General features: G+C 44.3%; 1 protein-coding gene across 1 annotated transcript in view; it reads right to left on the reverse strand.

Moving 5' to 3' along the window:
- The window catches only part of LOC134448122 (E3 ubiquitin-protein ligase rnf213-alpha-like), a 195,616-nt gene that overhangs the window by 150,520 nt on the left and 24,146 nt on the right, over nt 1-20,950 (reverse strand). Inside the window, 2 exon segments of the mRNA XM_063197880.1 lie at nt 12,278-12,442; nt 12,735-12,872. Coding sequence (XP_063053950.1) covers nt 12,278-12,442; nt 12,735-12,872 — 303 coding nt within the window.

Here is a 20,950-nt window from a genome sequence, read left to right on the forward strand (position 1 = left end):
AGGCACAGTGGACAGTGGCATTACAGCTTGAGGGTCACAGGCAGGCAGGTCAAAGGTACTGGACTTAGTGTATGAGCCATAGTGGACAGGAGGCAGGCAGGCAATGTCACAGGTACTGGAATTAATGTGTGACATAGGCAGGGAGATCACAGACACTCGGTGAAGGAGTCTTAGTGGACAGTGGCATTGCAGGTACAATCGAATGTTTAATGTTTCATTGTTTCACAATAGCATGAGTGCTTTAAGAAAGTTCTCTAAAATTTGCAGTTTTGACTGCCATGCTGGATCGCTGGTGATGCTAAATATAAGGTGCCATGTGGTGCTACTCCCACCAACAATTTGAATGAGTGCATGCCACGGTAAACTGAGTACACTGCTTTCTGCTTGTCCATGCCTTTTGGTTTTTCCATTTCAATGTCAGTACAGTCAATCATCATTCTGCAGTCAGGAAATTTAGAAAATGATGCCGGCATTTCTGGGCGTTTTTTTTGACGACTTGGAACAGTGGACATTATGTCGTTGAAGAGCAGTGTGTGAAGAACATCAAAGAAGATGTGAATGATGCTGCTGACTGTGGCTATACCACAATGGAAAAGTGAGGCCAGGTGAAGGTGCGTGTAATTTTTTCGGAGTTTCATTAACGTCACAAAGATTTGGTCCTCTAGGCTGATGGACTCCACTTTCCATTTGCTGTAGTAGATGACAGAGGACTCAAAGCGTGCCACATATTCCACCACAGTCAAGAATGTGTCCCTGTCCGGTAAGCCTGTCTCCATTCTGAGGACTTCTTCAGAGACGGAGGAAGCGGAGTACACATTTCGGCCATATGTTATTTTCTCTTCTGCATCATGTAACTTGGCCTTTGTGTTCTCAAGCTCATTCTGCAGAAGGATGCGGTGCATTCGCTCTTCATGCAAGGCTTTAAACAAAGCAGAGTAGCTCATTTCATTTTCTGAAGTACCCCCTGCACGGTCCACATTCTCCTCGTCCACATCTGATAGTGTCATCCATAGCGAGAAAACCTGAGTCCCCCTCAACATAGCTTGTGTCAATGTTGCCAGCATGTGAGCCATCAAGTGTGCTTACAAAAGATCTACAGGTGCCTATGCCTCTGAAAACAAAGAATTTGCCATACCTGTGCCCATGTCGGTGTCCTCGTCACACTCCAAAATGTCGTGCCCGTTTTGGTCCATCTGAACAGGTCCCTCAGAACAATCCACCTTTGGCTCTGAAAACAGACTGTTTACTGTCTCCACCATACCTGTTTGAATGCCTGCGACCATGCCTGTGTCCATGCCTGCGACCATGCCTGTGCCCATGCCCTGTAGTGGGCCCACATCTGCCACGGCATGTGATTCAGAAAATGACTGAGCCAACCTTCATCTTCCAGCCAGTGTAAACTTCAATACAGCCTGAGGTCCCCTCAACTCCTGGAATGCAATGCCAAAATCAGTATAATTGCCTCTAACCTACTTGATTCCTTGATAAATGGGGCACTCAATCACAGTCAAAAGATCTACAGGTGCCTCTGCCTCTGAAAACAAAGAATTTGCCATACCTGTGCCCATGTCGGTGTCCTCGTCACACTCTAAAATGTCGTGCCCGTTTTGGTCCATCTGAACAGGTCCCTCAGAACAATCCACCTTTGGCTCTGAAAACAGACTGTTTACTGTCTCCACCACACCTGTTTGAATGCCTGCGACCATGCCTGTGTCCCTCTGAAAACACAGACCCAGGATATGCTTCACTGCAGTATGTGATGGTGCCATGTGGTGCTACTCCCACCAACAATTTGAATGAGTGCATGCCACGGTAAACTGAGTACACTGCTTTCTGCTTGTCCATGCCTTTTGGTTTTTCCATTTCAATGTCAGTACAGTCAATCATCATTCTGCAGTCAGGAAATTTAGAGAATGATGCCGGCATTTCTGGGCGTTTTTTTTTTTGACGACTTGGAACAGTGGACATTATGTTGTTGAAGAGCAGTGTGTAAAGAACATCAGAGAAGGTGTGAATGATGTTGCTGACTGTGGCTATACCACAATGGAAAAGTGAGGCCAGGTGAAGGTGCGTGTAATTTTTTCGGAGTTTCATTAACGTCACAAAGATTTGGTCCTCTAGGCTGATGGACTCCACTTTCCATTTGCTGTAGTAGATGACAGAGGACTCAAAGCGTGCCACATATTCCACCACAGTCAAGAATGTGTCCCTGTCCGGTAAGCCTGTCTCCATTCTGAGGACTTCTTCAGAGACGGAGGAAGCGGAGTACACATTTCGGCCATATGTTATTTTCTCTTCTGCATCATGTAACTTGGCCTTTGTGTTCTCAAGCTCATTCTGCAGAAGGATGCGGTTCATTCGCTCTTCATGCAAGGCTTTAAACAAAGCAGAGTAGCTCATTTCATTTTCTGAAGTACCCCCTGCACGGTCCACATTCTCCTCGTCCACATTCTCCTCGTCCACATCTGATAGAGTGTCATCCATTGCGAGAAAACCTGAGTCCCCCTCAACATAGCTTGTGTCAATGTTGCCAGCATGTGAGCCATCAAGTGTGCTTACAAAAGATCTACAGGTGCCTATGCCTCTGAAAACAAAGAATTTGCCATACCTGTGCCCATGTCGGTGTCCTCGTCACACTCCAAAATGTCGTGCCCGTTTTGGTCCATCTGAACAGGTCCCTCAGAACAATCCACCTTTGGCTCTGAAAACAGACTGTTTACTGTCTCCACCATACCTGTTTGAATGCCTGCGACCATGCCTGTGTCCCTCTGAAAACAAAGAATTTGCCATACCTGTGCCCATGTCGGTGTCCTCGTCACACTCTAAAATGTCGTGCCCGTTTTGGTCCATCTGAACAGGTCCCTCAGAACAATCCACCTTTGGCTCTGAAAACAGACTGTTTACTGTCTCCACCACACCTGTTTGAATGCCTGCGACCATGCCTGTGTCCATGCCTGTGTCCATGCCTGCGACCATGCCTGTGTCCATGCCTGCGACCATGCCTGTGTCCATGCCCTGTAGTGGGCCCACATCTGCCACGGCATGTGATTCAGAAAATGACTGAGCCAACCTTCATCTTCCAGCCTGTGTAAACTTCAAGACAGCCTGTGGTCCCCTCAACTCCTGGAATGCAATGCCAAAATCAGTGTAATTGCCTCTAACCTACTTGATTCCTTGATAAATGGGGCACTCAATCACAGTCAATGTTTTTGATTAGAGGGTTCTGCAGATTGACCAAGGCACAGCACAGTTGAAAAATTTGCCCAGCATGAGGTCGAAGGCTCCATTGCATGCTGTTCAGGATCTCAAAGTCTTTCAGCCTTCCAATAGCCCGTTCAACATGGATCCTGTTCTTTGCAATGTCCTTGGTTGCCTCAACTTCACTATTTGTGAGTCTGCCGTGATTGAGAAACGGTGGGATGTTCAAAATAACGCCAGGTGGTAACAAGTGCTGAATGTGAAAGCCTTTATCAGCAAGTATCTGGTCTCCGGCCACAAAAATTTCACAAATGCCAGATTCCTCTACAATAGTTTTGTCAGACACAGACCCAGGATATGCTTCACTGCAGTATGTGATGGTGCCATGTGGTGCTACTCCCACCAACAATTTGAATGAGTGCATGCCACGGTAAACTGAGTACACTGCTTTCTGCTTGTCCATGCCTTTTGGTTTTTCCATTTCAATGTCAGTACAGTCAATCATCATTCTGCAGTCAGGAAATTTAGAAAATGATGCCGGCATTTCTGGGCGTTTTTTTGACGACTTGGAACAGTGGACATTATGTCCTTGAAGAGCAGTGTGTAAAGAACATCAAAGAAGGTGTGAATGATGTTGCTGACTGTGGCTATACCACAATGGAAAAGTGAGGCCAGGTGAAGGTGCGTGTAATTTTTTCGGAGTTTCATTAACGTCACAAAGATTTGGTCCTCTAGGCTGATGGACTCCACTTTCCATTTGCTGTAGTAGATGACAGAGGACTCAAAGCGTGCCACATATTCCACCACAGTCAAGAATGTGTCCCTGTCCGGTAAGCCTGTCTCCATTCTGAGGACTTCTTCAGAGACGGAGGAAGCGGAGTACACATTTCGGCCATATGTTATTTTCTCTTCTGCATCATGTAACTTGGCCTTTGTGTTCTCAAGCTCATTCTGCAGAAGGATGCGGTGCATTCGCTCTTCATGCAAGGCTTTAAACAAAGCAGAGTAGCTCATTTCATTTTCTGAAGTACCCCCTGCACGGTCCACATTCTCCTCGTCCACATCTGATAGAGTGTCATCCATAGCGAGAAAACCTGAGTCCTGTTGCCAGCATGTGAGCCATCAAGTGTGCTTACAGGTGCCTCTGCCTCTGAAAACAAAGAATTTGCCACACCTGTGCCCATGTCGGTGTCCTCGTCACACTCCAAAATGTCGTGCCCGTTTTGGTCCATCTGAACAGGTCCCTCAGAACAATCCACCTTTGGCTCTGAAAACAGACTGTTTACTGTCTCCACCATACCTGTTTGAATGCCTGCGACCATGCCTGTGTCCATGCCTGTGTCCATGCCTGCGACCATGCCTGCGTCCATGCCTGCGACCATGCCTGTGTCCATGCCTGCGTCCATGCCTGCGACCATGCCTGTGTCCATGCCTGCGACCATGCCTGCGACCATGCCTGTGTCCATGCCTGTGTCCATGCCTGTGTCCATGCCCTGTAGTGGGCCCACATCTGCCACGGCATGTGATTCAGAAAATGACTGAGCCAACCTTCATCTTCCAGCCTGTGTAAACTTCAAGACAGCCTGTGGTCCCCTCAACTCCTGGAATGCAATGCCAAAATCAGTGTAATTGCCTCTAACCTACTTGATTCCTTGATAAATGGGGCACTCAATCACAGTCAATGTTTTTGATTAGAGGGTTCTGCAGATTGACCAAGGCACAGCACAGTTGAAAAATTTGCCCAGCATGAGGTCGAAGGCTCCATTGCATGCTGTTCAGGATCTCAAAGTCTTTCAGCCTTCCAATAGCCCGTTCAACATGGATCCTGTTCTTTGCAATGTCCTTGGTTGCCTCAACTTCACTATTTGTGAGTCTGCCGTGATTGAGAAACGGTGGGATGTTCAAAATAACGCCAGGTGGTAACAAGTGCTGAATGAGAAAGCCTTTATCAGCAAGTATCTGGTCTCCGGCCACAAAAATTTCACAAATGCCAGATTCCTCTACAATAGTTTTGTCAGACACAGACCCAGGATATGCTTCACTGCAGTATGTGATGGTGCCATGTGGTGCTACTCCCACCAACAATTTGAATGAGTGCATGCCACGGTAAACTGAGTACACTGCTTTCTGCTTGTCCATGCCTTTTGGTTTTTCCATTTCAATGTCAGTACAGTCAATCATCATTCTGCAGTCAGGAAATTTAGAAAATGATGCCGGCATTTCTGGGCGTTTTTTTTGACGACTTGGAACAGTGGACATTATGTCGTTGAAGAGCAGTGTGTAAAGAACATCAAAGAAGGTGTGAATGATGTTGCTGACTGTGGCTATACCACAATGGAAAAGTGAGGCCAGGTGAAGGTGCGTGTAATTTTTTCGGAGTTTCATTAACGTCACAAAGATTTGGTCCTCTAGGCTGATGGACTCCACTTTCCATTTGCTGTAGTAGATGACAGAGGACTCAAAGCGTGCCACATATTCCACCACAGTCAAGAATGTGTCCCTGTCCGGTAAGCCTGTCTCCATTCTGAGGACTTCTTCAGAGACGGAGGAAGCGGAGTACACATTTCGGCCATATGTTATTTTCTCTTCTGCATCATGTAACTTGGCCTTTGTGTTCTCAAGCTCATTCTGCAGAAGGATGCGGTGCATTCGCTCTTCATGCAAGGCTTTAAACAAAGCAGAGTAGCTCATTTCATTTTCTGAAGTACCCCCTGCACGGTCCACATTCTCCTCGTCCACATTCTCCTCGTCCACATCTGATAGAGTGTCATCCATTGCGAGAAAACCTGAGTCCCCCTCAACATAGCTTGTGTCAATGTTGCCAGCATGTGAGCCATCAAGTGTGCTTACAAAAGATCTACAGGTGCCTATGCCTCTGAAAACAAAGAATTTGCCATACCTGTGCCCATGTCGGTGTCCTCGTCACACTCCAAAATGTCGTGCCCGTTTTGGTCCATCTGAACAGGTCCCTCAGAACAATCCACCTTTGGCTCTGAAAACAGACTGTTTACTGTCTCCACCATACCTGTTTGAATGCCTGCGACCATGCCTGTGTCCATGCCTGCGACCATGCCTGTGCCCATGCCCGCGTGCCTGGTCTGAGTTGGCCAGAATCTTGGCCCCGCCTTCTTGCCCTTCGGAAAATGGCAGCTGCAAACCCGGGAGGTAGCAGCTGGTCTCCTGTCAGCACGTCTGAAGGAGAGGGGAGAAGAAAAAAGTTATTATATCATTGTGGTTTTCATGGAATTTCATTTTTATTACTGTTACTGTACTTTCATGTTCATAATAAAGCAAATAGCAAACTCTACTGCATATCTGCATAATATGCAAAAGGTAGGCTTGCCTACTGAGGGCCAAGGGTTAGCGTGCGTGTGTGTGTGTGTGTGTACTGTATAGGCCGAACGTGCAAAAAGTGCAAAAGTAGCCCAGAGTGCACACAGACTGTGTAAGTGTGTGCGCGTGCGTGCGTGCAGTGTCTGTGTGTGTATGTGTGTGTAGTCTTAGACTGCACACAGACTGTGTGTGTGCGTGTGAGCAGTCTTCACCAAAAGTTTGAATGCACGTCGTTCATAATTTTGGTCTAGACTGCACACACAAACGTGTGTGTGTGCAGTGTTCAAACTTTTGGCCTAGACTGCACTGCACACATATACATAATACACTATATCCCATAAGTGAGTACAACCCTCACATTTTTAGTATATCAAAGTGAAATTTCTTCAATGCTCTCCTATGAAAAGATATACTAAAAATGTGAGGGTTGTACTCACTTGGGATATGCTGTATATGTTTGTTGTCTGTGCATATGTGTGCGTGTGTGTGTGTGCGTGTGTGTGTAGTCTAGGCCATAAGTGTGAACGCACTGAGAATGAGTGTGTTCAAACTTTTGATCTGGACTGCACACACATACAGTATATCTATATACAAAATCTATGGGTGCAGTCTAGGCACTGAGAATGAGTGCGCTCACACACACACACATATATACACACACACACAGTGTAGCCCAAAAGTTTGGACGCACTGAAAATGAGAGTGTGCTCAAACGTTTGACCTAGACTGCGGATACACACACACACGTCTGTATGTGTGTGTGCAGTATATGGCAAAAGTTTGGACACAGCCACATTCAGAGGAGTGAATGACAATGAGTTTACACGTTTGGCCTAGACTGCGCACACACACAAACACTGTGTTTGCGTGTGCACGGTCTAGGCCAAAACTTTGAGCGCACTCACATTCTCAGGGCGTTCACAATGTTGGCCTAGACAGCGCGCACGCACGCACACACACACACACAGATCAAGGCCAAGACATTTATTCTTACAAATGTTGGCCTTCCAGCTCAACAAAACCATGACTTGTAATGTACTTCCTAAATGACATGTCAATGTTCAATACTTGGTTAGGAATGTCTTTGACTTAGTCACTGCCATGATGTGTTTTTAACAAGGAAGTGAATGAAGGAAGCCCAGGTGTCCTTGATGCTTTGCTATCCCCGTTTTTTAGTCTTTTTTGCCTAATCAAACTCACCAGAAATAAAGTCCCATAGAAAATGAGAAACACCAAAATATGGCATGGACATCTACAGGGTATATTGAAGAGTGAAGTGTAGATCACCAGATCAAAGAAACAAAAACAGCTAACAGCAAAGCGTTGAGGGTATCTGGGAATAATCTGTAATCTAATGGAGTTATGGAAATACAACAAGTTTTTCATGTTATTCTAATCGTTTTGGCCAGGATCAAAACACACACACACACACACACACACACACACACACACACACACACACACACACACACACACACACACACACACACACAAATGCATTCCAGAGTAGAAAAACATAACATTGAAGACATGAAGAACCAGAGAGGGAGACTTACCATTAAAAACATAAGCTACATCACACAAGAAAGTCCAACAAATAATTGGAGAGGGAGGGCGAGGACGGACGGTGACCCAGTTACCCTGTGTTTGAAAGGTGCCTATGTTTCTGGTATGCAGGCCATCCTACTTTGAATTGAAACTATTTTTTTACCACCCACTTTCACCCCACCGGCGACTACACAGACTGGGACATTGTTATTACTCCTGCTACTTCTACCACATAACAGTGTCAGCATTAGTATGCGAGCATATCATGGTTTCCCCCATGTGCAGCAACTAATAAATGCATTACATTAAAATGCATTCCCGATTACGAAAGCTTAACATTACAACGACACGCACCATATGAAGAACCAGAAGAGGGAATCAATAACATCATACCACAAAGCCCAACACATAAATATGCAATGTAACACCTTGGCATATGTCCTATCGTAACAATATTGTGCGACGACTGACGCTGTTTGCAAACACACGAAGTGAACAAAGAACGCGCAACACGTGGGTTGATTTTTCTGTTTGATTTTCCGTGTACCATACGTCAAACAGAAATTGATGATTTACCACCAATTACAACATAAAATACAACAGCATTGCATGACAACTATCGCCGTTCGCAGACACAAGACAAACAAACATTACGCTAACTCTGAACAACTCTACTGCCTATGTCCTGCACCATGCGTAACATCACAACAGCAAGCCCAACAAATACGCATGCATTTAAACATTTAAGCATCCTAGCATATATCCTTATCGTAGTCGCATTGCATGACAAATATACATGAAAAACTGCATTTAAAAGTGGCCTTTGCTATCAAACACAGACACGCGCTGCAGATTGGCGCCCAAAATGGTGTTTGGAATCTCGTAACAAAAAACGCGCGGCGTAAAGGACAAAGACATTGTTCCATAGAAAATAATATAGGGTATAACTAGTAAAATATGTCACAAAGGCATACCAGAAACCTACTAATTATGCCGGAATAAACCGAGCAATGCATAAAAGGACAGGATCGGTCATGCTACCGTGCATTACACCAAACCTGTCCTGCAAATCTGCATAAAACTGTCTATATTAATGTATCCATTTCAATTCTCTGTTACCCTATGCATGCACATAGTTCATACAGTAACCTAACTGATGTGAGGTAAAACAATACATTTTCAAACATTAATAGGCCACGTGCTAGTCCTTTTGCATGAAGTTACTTACCTTAGCTTATGAGCCCACTCTCGCCGCTTTCTTTCATCTGTAGGAAAGCGGTAAAAACTACAAATCTTCCTTGAAGAACGGTGGGAACATCCCGGTGCAAAACAAAAAACCATCTTTGTTGATGCAATATGTACAATGCGACGCTGGGAAAAAATCTTGGTAACGTGAAAGACGATGAATATATTTATATATATATATATATATTGCTAAACGTGAAAGACTATAAATACTTGTGGTTAAAGTGAAAGACGAGCTCTTGCTAAACGCTGGAAGGATGCTATCAAAAAGCGGATGAGAGGACGATCGAGAGCTCGAGCCCGAACTTATACTTTCCTTTGGTTGCCATGGATACAACCCTCCGCACGTACATGACGTCAGATACAGGCGCCGCTTCTGTAGTCGCCAAAAGTTTCCGGGTTTAGCATATGGACGCAACATCGTATTTATGTCGAAGTTTGACACAAAATGATCAACCATGTCATACCTACAGCCTATTTTTAACACCCTCGCCAGTTTGCGGGGGTTCGCTAAGCGCGTGCTTGCACTCGGAGCTTATTTGAAATTTACCCCTATTCATTCCCAATGGAGGCCGGAAGCCGATAGGAACCAGGACGTCCTTAAATGCTAACATGAAAGACTACAATCTACTACATGCTTCCGCTTCCGCTGAAGAACTCTATTCTTGAGCAATTATTTTCTTTGTATTAGGCCTCATTATCAAATAAGCTGGTAGCTGCCTATTCTGTTTTTTAGTTTTTGTTGGAAATCGTCGTCAATCCCTTCAGGCTGCCTATTTTGTTTTTATAGTTTTTCTTGTTTTATCTACTAAGCCTATTAGGCTATTTGTTATTTAAAAATGTAAATCAGCTGTTTGTAATGCTCATTTTAACTGTAAAGGCAATGCTCTTGAGGAATTATTTTATTTGTTGCCTATTAGGCCTATAATGTTCATTATTAAATAAGCTGGTAGGCTTAGGCTACATAACACTGCCTTTAACGCATCACCTTTAGGCATACACTAGCTTATTTTGTTTTAATAGGCTATTTTTTAGGCCTATTTAATTAAAAAATGTAAATCAACTGCTCTAACGCATCACCTTTACGCCCATTTTAACTGTAATGGCAACGCTCTTGAGCAATTGTTTTATTTCTGTTAGGTAGGCATATATTGTTCGTTATTATAAACAAGCTGTTCCCCCTAGGCTAGATAATTCTGCCTTTAACGCATCATCTTTATAATGTAGTATAATGCAGTTACATTAGGCCTATTTATTTTTTTAACACAAGAAACATACACATCTCTGTTACATATTAGCACTGGTGGTTTGTTTTTAAAACCTACCATTGCTTTACATTTACACCCAAAGGTTGGGTAAGTTGTAAAAGGGGGAAGGTTAGTTGTAACACATGCTGAAAAGATTTATTTAAACAATTAATTCAGTATAATTTCACCATAAGTCTGTTTGTTTATAAATCTATGATACTTAAAGATACTTTGTTAGCAAACACTCTAATAAAAAAATAAGTAGATAGGCTTTAGAGGCTTACATTTTATTAGTAATTAAAAAATCACAAAATCCAATTTCACAGTATAGCCTAATAGTAACTTTTATAATCAATTTTTTCAAGAAAAAGGACGAAGGTCCGAAACGTCGTGCAAATAAATCACTGGGAGCATTAACAGTGTAGACTTCTATCATTTATTTTAGATATTCATGGCCCCATGGTCTATCAACCCCTGCCTTACCGTTGTAGGGAAACGCCCTTTAATTACATTAAATATTTAGGGCACAAGCGCATAAATGGCTACATGTAGGCCCACGTTCACATTGCTTATTTCCGGCTCCACAGACGACAGAACCGGCTCTGATTATTATGGACAGGACAGTGACTACTGAGTGATTACTGCATGACTTTCGCATTAGCTTGCCGTCATTTAAAAGACATGAAAATCACTCACGTGCACACGCGCATAACAATGTATGAGTTGCAAAGATAACAACAGAAAACAACAAAAAGAAAGACAGGACAGAATTAAACTACATGAAAATAGTGCAGGGGCATGAAAATAAGATGGACATTCAGTGCATGTGTAGGTGGCACGGTGGGCACATGAAATGGAACGCAGACGTGCACCTGAAGAAGTTCATGAAGGGAATAGGGCTAAAGTATCCCCTTTTTATTATAATAGCCTACCAGTGAGAGCGTGCAGGCAAGATAACCTGTGCAACGTGCGTGGAATAATTAGATTACACTACGCAGACGGGCTACGAGAGGCGCGCGAGAGAAAGACTGTGCGAGGCTGTTTGGGAGTTTTCACACATCGCGACTGATTGACAGAGAGAGCGCGATGGTTGGTTTAGTCTGCAAAACTATTATAGCCAAGAACCAACGGCAATCGACCTTGAGATAGCATGCGGTTCTCCAGGCTCCTGGCCACAAAAGAAAAAACTTATTGGGATCGAGCGTTTTGTCGCTTGATTTTCAACATTACAGTGTGGCGCATTGGATAGAGTTTTCTTTGGCTCAGTTCAGTGTAGCGCCCTGGCCGATCTGGCATTACCTCAGTTAGGCTACTCTGATTTCACGACATATTATCTTGTGTGCTGATAGTATAGCGTGTCTTCCGAAGCTCGTCTGAGAGCTCTGACAATTCTTACAAGTTATCGTGCATAACATGGTTACATTTTTGTTTTGTGGTCATTGCATTGTGATGGTAGGTACACACGTTTAATAAAATATGAAAATAATAATAAAATTGGCAGACTGAACTAAACGTCTGCCCAGTTGCATGAAAGGTCTGCCTGGGTTGAACAGAACGTCCTTAGGTCTTCCACGAAACGTCCTCAGGTACTCTACGAAACGCCCCAAGCTTTATACAAATGGTCCCCTCGGAAAAATTCATTAGACGAGTCGTCTTGCATTCCTTAGCATTGACTGATCCCTTTGACTTTGCAGATGGATGTATACCTCAACAAAGTGATCCACCTCGCTGCGGCCCTGGTCTCCCTTCCCAGACATTAGCATCAGTTTATTTTGGAGCTCTCGCAGGTCCTCCAGTGAGTAACTTCGCAGCTCCTGACCCTCTGCATGCTCCTCTGGAAGTTGTAATCTTATCACTTTGTCTAGACCAGACTGGATCAAAGGCAATAGCAATTCTAATCATTATGGACATACTTGACATTCAGTGCACTGCTACAGCCAGAGTAAGAAAATATGTATCGGCATGTGTCCAAATTCTATCTTTTTAACAGTATTTAATCTAAAATGATCTAAAAGCAAGGTTTTAGGTGTAAAATAGCAGACTTTCCATTTAAAGCCTAAAAAGGAAAGGACACACTGGAAGCTGTATTACTTATTTTGACATTCATATACATCCTCAATAATAAACAACTAAAATAATTTCCTAAACAAGTCAAAGTCCAACCTTTTGTTGTCCTTTAGCACTAATGATGTAGATTCCCCTCTTGTTGATGGTGGAGGCAAGGGACAGTGAAGATCGTTCCACTGACCCATGGCTGTCGTTCACAGTCTTTAGCCACTCCAGCTGCCTAGCTGTGTCACACTGTGGGGTGGGGAAGGCAATAGGTTGTGGTACAGAAATCCACTGAAAAATGAGTTTCATTCTCACTTTGAGTGGCAGCTTAATTTTGCTGGTATAAACTCCAATGAGACAGAATGAGAATCAGCATGCTGGTACCACCATTAAAATATCCTCTTTGATATGAATATTAAAAAAAAACAAAAAGACACCGACACGGGCAATACTCAATGCAAAATCAATGTGTCCATCAGAGTTGAAGGGGCAATATTACTCCGCTAATCATGCTCATCATGCTAGCTTAATCATATATATGGGTCATTCTACGATTCGGCTGCGCTTTTAAGTCCATGGATTTTATTTGCCAATTCCACTAACTATTAACTGCATCCAATGATGTTTTGGACATTAGCACACATTTATCGTTCATATAATACAGAAAGTGTAGACATGGCATTATTTCCACCAGCAAGAATGAATATTTAATACTGGTTTTGGGCGTTTTCATGCCGTCCTATTTTCCAAATGTCAGATTCAGTTTTCATATTAGCATGTAAAGAAACTTGTTTTGCCCAAGACGATTGCAAATGTTGATTCACAGTAATAATCACAATATGACAAAACTGTCAGAAAGACCACTGTGCTTTCCATTATACATGAAATTTGCCATTTTGTGTGTGTCCACGAAAACTGTGTTAACCGTGTCACGGTCTGAAACCCCCTCCATAAATCAGTAATGGTTTGGTCTTAGGCCATACGAATAACATCACGTGATGTCATAACCTCTTTGGCAGGATATGGGAAGACTTTTTGGTAAGTTTTGAGCTCCATCCTTCCATAATTTAATCCATTCTTTTTCATGTTCTCATAGCGGGAAAATTGCCTGTCAACTGTGTCATCAACATATTCATAACAATCTGAATTAGAAATCACATGTAGAAAAACACAGATAAAGCATACAAATACATGAATTGATTAAGGTGTTGTCGTGGAACTTCTGAGGTCCTCAGTTAGCACAACACCATAAAAATGGCTGAAATGTCAAGCCGTGTTACCGTCAATGGTGTTACGCATCAGCTATGACAGTTGAGGAGGAGTATGTTTTTGCCAATTTATCTCCATATTGACAGACAAACAAACAAAATAATTTGTGTTCTAGGGAGATGGGTTTGTCTGCTCTGTTTTTTTCTCCTAAAAAAAGTGCCGACTTGTTCCCCTGCACTGTTGACCGTAACACAGTTGAGTAACACGGTTGACTGTTTTGAAAGTGTTTTTGTGCTATTGATCCCTATGTGTTGGACAAATCCTATGAACAGACACTAGGGATTATCTCTGGAGAGGGAAGTCTTGTGTAAGGAGGGTGACTAAATTCAAATCAGACGTTACAGGGATTTATAATGAAAAATGTGTCAGTCTGTATCACAGTGAATCATAAAATCCTACTTGTGAAGCTCAACAATCACATTTTCTATATCAGTTGCACAGATTAATGACAACATTATTGTTAAGGGACATAAGCACTTTCAAACGTATGTTGTTTCAACTCTGTAGTATTTTTATCGCTTTCATTAGAGTATTTATCAAATTATTTAAGATTAAGCTTGGCAATTTGTTTGTTTGGAAACTTAAATATATACACTATGTAAACATCTAGGTCATTTATTTGAAAAAAAAAAAAAAAACCTGATAATTGACATTTTGCGTTTGCCAAAAGCGCACTGGAAACGTAGAATGACCCTTATATAAATGGATAATTCCGCTGAATTGTTGGAACAATGGTAGCATTAAATCATTATTATTTTCACTATTACTATTGTCAACATAGGAATTTTTTTTCATTTGCCAAACATATATATTCCATAATGTTTGGCAATGTGTGGGTTCTTTTTTTATTTGTTTGTAGACTCTTACAACTTTTTTGTTCTCTTTTATTTTGAAAGCATCTGCACGCTTATGTTACTGCTTCCGGTGATAAGTTCACACAGAAAATGACATCAAGATCTAGACAGGAAGGCAAAACAGAATAGAATGCAAAGGTCAACTTCTGAATGGACATTTTCAGTAAAAAAGATCTACAGCCTTTTTTAGGCAGCAGGTGCTGGAGCAGCATGTGGCTTGCCACAGCTACAAATATTGTAGGCCTAACACTTTGTTATGCTCACCCGATTAGCTGCTAATAACGCCGTGTGGACTGACAGACCACATAGCAATCGGCATGAAGCGACGATCAAAAAGCTGATCGTTAAATATTAAATTCCTCACACAACTTTTTGGATTTACCTTAAAGGTAGACTGTGCGGGAAATGGTAAAAAAAAGGTACTGCAACTATGCTGCTCATTGAAACTGGGCTGCCTATTTCGAAATTTGATCTTTATTGTAACAGGGTAGACCTGTTTACGGTCAAGGTGAGCTTTGTCCCTTGCCAGCTCCCGTACTAGTCTGACGTCACAAACTCGGCTAGCTGCTGAGTGGCTCCGCAGTAAGCGGCGGCTAGCCCATTGTTTTATAAAAAACAGCGGAAAGTGAGCGCTTAGCTGGAGCTCTCCCGGTGTTTGGGATTTTGTGTTGGCGAACGCTGCGCTCTGGCTGAGCTAGCCAGAGAGCCTGGGATGGCCAGCCCCAGTTGTGAATCTATGTCTGTCAATGTGGAGGTACGTGTTCGTGTAACCATTTATGATGTGTGTTTGCTGAACCTTCCGAACACTGTATTCACTACCGTGTTGATCTCTAGGTGAGCCTGAGATTCCCCCTTGGTGTGCGACCTGTCGATACCAACCTGTAACGCACTCTGTCCTCCTGTGCTAAGGTATGTGTACCGCTGTGTTATATTAACACTATGTTCTATATATTTAATGATGGACGTTCATTCACTGATGTTTGTTTGCCTCACCCCTCAGAGTGTGCCGTCGAGGGTCGGCAACATTTGCTTACTGCTGTTTTGTCCCTGCCCAAATAATTAGTTTTGCTTTTCTGTTGTTTGTTTTTGTTTGTTTAATTTCCGCCCGGCCGCCTTCCCCCCTCTCCTGGTCTGACTAGTATTGCTGCTGTTAACTAGGCCTACCTAGGCAATAGATTTACTCTGTTGAAGTTCTATTCTCTCACCGCTTTCAGTGCAGGCCCCGTGACTCCTTATGCACTTGTAGCTTTAGGGGTGACGTGCACAGTTTGACGTGTAAAGACTTACTGATTGAATCACTTGCTTGCAGTGGAAAGACTTGCTGTTTAAATCACTTGCTTGACGTGGGAAGACTTACTGATTGAATCACTTGCTTGCAGTGGGAAGACTTACTGATTGAATCACTTGCTTGCCGTGGTAGCCTATGCCTATGCGCATATGGTAAATAGGAATACTGTAGACACGGGTTACCTGCACTGAGCGTCTCATTGAGTTCTACCATATAACCTCAGACCTCCCCCTCTGCACATTCCTGTCCCTTTTTGTTTCCGGCGGTCCCGGAGTTTTAATGTATGTTTATTTTCTTATTTTAAATATGTGTTAATAAAGAAAAGACTTTTTATTTTGAAACAAGAAGTACACGTCTCTGTCTACGTCTATCCGAACCTGTTGTGCCTTGGGTTATCATTGTCTTCAATCAATACTCTGGGTGGCGAAATTCCCCCAGTGGCGTAGTCGTGCAATTACACATAAAAGGGTAATTATTGTTTTAAGGATAATTACCGTAAAAGTTCCACTCTGCTACATTTGGCCTATAGTCGGCAGAGATAGCGTACAGAGACGTGCTTTTTGTTTGTTAGGTTTTTGTTTTTTAGTTTTTATTTGAGTAAAGGGCAGTGCAGGGGCAAAACAGCAGTGGGCTCGGCGGGGGACTCGAATCTCCACAACGAACCACCGAGTCTTGGGTTGCCTGAGAGGGGGTAAGGTGGTGTCCGTCCCCGCTCAAGATGGAGGAAGACTATGAGGGACTGTTGGAGTTGAAGGACATGGCAAGGCAGCAGGGGGAACAGATCCGTCTCCTGTCGCAGTGGGTGGAGCTGCTGCAGCGGCCTCAAGCAGGGTCGCCTATGAGCCCCAGGGTGTGTTGGCGGTGCCGTCAGCCCGGCCACCTGGCCCGGAACTGTGATGGGCAACGGGTCCCTGCCCCGCCGCAGCCCTCGCCGGTAGCCCAATCGGGGCGTAATGGGAGGCCCTCCCCTCGTCGGCCAACAGGAGGCCTGCCGTCCCCTGGACTGAGTAGTGGCCATGCCAGCGGAGCGCTGCCGGGCTCAAGGGACATGTCCATGCCTCTCCAACCTCCGACCTGGGTCCTCTTGCACTGTGTGTGTGTATGCTTGTGTGTGTGTATGATGCTGTTCAATTCTCTTGGTGCATTGTAGGGTGTGTGTGTGTGTGCGATGGGGTGACTGTGTGCCTGTCTGCCTGTAGGTGCGCGACTGCCCGTGTGCATGATTGTGGGGGAGCATGCCTGCCTGCCTGCCTGCCTGCTTGCCTGTGAGGGTGCCAGTGTGTGAGTGTGACTGCTTATTGTATGCGCATGCTTGTGTAAGTCTGCCTGCCTGTGTGCATAGGCCTACTGTGACCTGAATCCTGGTGGTGGAAAGCTAGCCTATCGTCGGGGCGCCGATGAAAAAAAGCTGGGAGAAAATGTAACAGGGTAGACCTGTTTACGGTCAAGGTGAGCTTTGTCCCTTGCCAGCTCCCGTACTAGTCTGACGTCACAAACTCGGCTAGCTGCTGAGTGGCTCCGCAGTAAGCGGCGGCTAGCCCATTGTTTTATAAAAAACAGCGGAAAGTGAGCGCTTAGCTGGAGCTCTCCCGGTGTTTGGGATTTTGTGTTGGCGAACGCTGCGCTCTGGCTGAGCTAGCCAGAGAGCCTGGGATGGCCAGCCCCAGTTGTGAATCTATGTCTGTCAATGTGGAGGTACGTGTTCGTGTAACCATTTATGATGTGTGTTTGCTGAACCTTCCGAACACTGTATTCACTACCGTGTTGATCTCCAGGTGAGCCTGAGATTCCCCCTTGGTGTGCGACCTGTCGATACCAACCTGTAACGCACTCTGTCCTCCTGTGCTAAGGTATGTGTACCGCTGTGTTATATTAACACTATGTTCTATATATTTAATGATGGACGTTCATTCACTGATGTTTGTTTGCCTCACCCCTCAGAGTGTGCCGTCGAGGGTCGGCAACATTTGCTTACTGCTGTTTTGTCCCTGCCCAAATAATTAGTTTTGCTTTTCTGTTGTTTGTTTTTGTTTGTTTAATTTCCGCCCGGCCGCCTTCCCCCCTCTCCTGGTCTGACTAGTATTGCTGCTGTTAACTAGGCCTACCTAGGCAATAGATTTACTCTGTTGAAGTTCTATTCTCTCACCGCTTTCAGTGCAGGCCCCGTGACTCCTTATGCACTTGTAGCTTTAGGGGTGACGTGCACAGTTTGACGTGTAAAGACTTACTGATTGAATCACTTGCTTGCAGTGGAAAGACTTGCTGTTTAAATCACTTGCTTGACGTGGGAAGACTTACTGATTGAATCACTTGCTTGCAGTGGGAAGACTTACTGATTGAATCACTTGCTTGCCGTGGTAGCCTATGCCTATGCGCATATGGTAAATAGGAATACTGTAGACACGGGTTACCTGCACTGAGCGTCTCATTGAGTTCTACCATATAACCTCAGACCTCCCCCTCTGCACATTCCTGTCCCTTTTTGTTTCCGGCGGTCCCGGAGTTTTAATGTATGTTTATTTTCTTATTTTAAATATGTGTTAATAAAGAAAAGACTTTTTATTTTGAAACAAGAAGTACACGTCTCTGTCTACGTCTATCCGAACCTGTTGTGCCTTGGGTTATCATTGTCTTCAATCAATACTCTGGGTGGCGAAATTCCCCCAGTGGCGTAGTCGTGCAATTACACATAAAAGGGTAATTATTGTTTTAAGGATAATTACCGTAAAAAGTCCACTTTGCTACATTTACATGGAAGTTTACTAAGTTATAAACTAATATTTTCTAGTATGGCCCAAGTACAGTCATTTTTGCAGCTAAAAAATTAAAAATGGCGGACCATGTTAGAAGAGCCCCCTTTTCATGCATGAAAAATGCAATTTTCCCAATCTCAGTGAATACTTAGAATTTGATGGTGGTGGTAAGTATTCATGAAAAAGTTAAAATTTGTGAATGGGTAGCATGAGTTCTGGAAATAAACCACTAAATATCTTACACAGTGTACCTTTAAGTCCTACATGTGGTGCTGTGTATAGTAGCCAAAGACGCTAGCTCTCAAGGCACAGTTGAAAAATCTGTGACAAGAATGCATCTTTACTTGCTTTTAACTTATGCGCATCTGTGAGGAGTTGATCTCCCCCCTCCTCACTGCTTCGCTGTGAACTCTTGATAGAGTAGCGTTTGGCGATGTTACACGCAGCAGGTGACTGTTACATTGCGCAAGCAAAGCGCAACGCGGATTTCGTATTCATATTTACTGACTCGCATACACTCGCACACATACACTCACGAAATGCACCAGGACCCTCAATGGACAATGTAATGCTTGTGGACAATATTTGTATGCTTGGTGTGAACTGGGGAAACATTCCAGGACTTGGGAAAAGTGTGTGACTTGTGGGGGGAAACGGAAGTGTTTGGAGGCGGCGCCATTGCGACAGCCTCGCAGTTTGGCGTTTTCACACACACAACCCCGACAGTAAAACTCACTCGCTTATCATTTCTCCCGTCTGCCACAAAGTAACTTTTACACCATCTTTGACACGTAGTAAGGGCCCTACTACCATGTCTCATTCCACTGTTAATTTCCCCATAGCCTTGAGCACAAACATTACCAAACATACCTGTCTGCCGCCTCCAGCACAACTGCCGTGTGAAACGCGAGCGCTGGGAGAGGTGGGGTTTTCTCTCCAGCCTCGGAACGGTGGGAGCGCGCATTTTGAACATTGGGGGGGAATGAGTGCATTGTGCAGTTATCTGTATGTTTATTTTCTTTTTGTTAATTTGTTATGATTCTATTATGGTGGTGGATAATCGCGATTATGTTTATTTTGGTTTAGAGGGGTTTATTGTTTATGTAAATACTTTTCTTTGATATACTTACCTGTTAATGGGAAATGGGGTGAGCCACTCGGCTCTGATTGGCTAATTTAGAAGGGAGAGGTTTCCTTTTTAAACAGGGCCTCATTTCTGTTCAGGAGAGCCATGGGGTAGGAGCTAAATGCTGTGCTGCTATTCTGGAAAGTGAGTACAATGCTATGCTGACCTGTTTTTGCTAAATGCTATTGTTTTTGTGCTTGTGAGTAACCAGAGGCTACAAGCTAATAGCAAATAGCACTGCATTTTTGTTGGACATTTATTCAGTTTATTTTTGATTATTTTTGGATTATTTTTCATCACTTATTTTTTTGGACTGTTTTTGCATTGCACCCCATGTGGGTATTCTTGGAACTGCGCACATTTTTAAAATAAATCACAAACTATTTTTGTACGTCTTGCCTCCTGAGCCTCCTTCCACCTCCAAGTGTCCAGCCTTGCCTCACCCGTACCCAGGGTACCGCTAGCCCATTCACATTTGGTGTCAGAAGTGTTGGGTGTTACGCCTTTTGAGGAGGCTGGACAGGAGAGGCGGAAGACGAGGGGCATACCGCCGAGGCAGAGGGAGCCGAAGAGTAAACCGTGTCAGTACCTGGCTAAGGATGGAAGACCAGAGACTGACCCGTGACCCGACCGGCGTGGAGGAGGTGTCCCTGGAGGAGGCGCAGCAGACCACCGTGGGTGCAACATCCCAGACCACCAGGGGTGCGGTGTCCCAGCCGGAGGAGTCGGAGATCGGGGTCCTGCGCCAACTGCTGGAGAGGGCTCTACAATCGCAGGAGACACGCTGGCAGAGTGTCCAACAGCAGCTGAACCAGCTGAGGGAGGATGTGGACCGCAGACCAACGCCACACCAGGATCCACAACCAGTGGCAGTTCCAGACAATGCTCCGGCGGCAGAGGTTCCAGCTCCAGCGGCGGTTCCAGCTCCAGCGGCGGTTCCAGCTCCAGCGGCAGTTCCAGCGCCGGCGGCAGTTCCAGCGCCAACTCCACCGCCAGTTCCAGTTCCAGTTCCAGCGCCAGTTCCAGTTCCAGCAGCA

Source organism: Engraulis encrasicolus, chromosome 4, assembly GCF_034702125.1.
Source record: "Engraulis encrasicolus isolate BLACKSEA-1 chromosome 4, IST_EnEncr_1.0, whole genome shotgun sequence".
Taxonomy (NCBI): domain Eukaryota; kingdom Metazoa; phylum Chordata; class Actinopteri; order Clupeiformes; family Engraulidae; genus Engraulis; species Engraulis encrasicolus.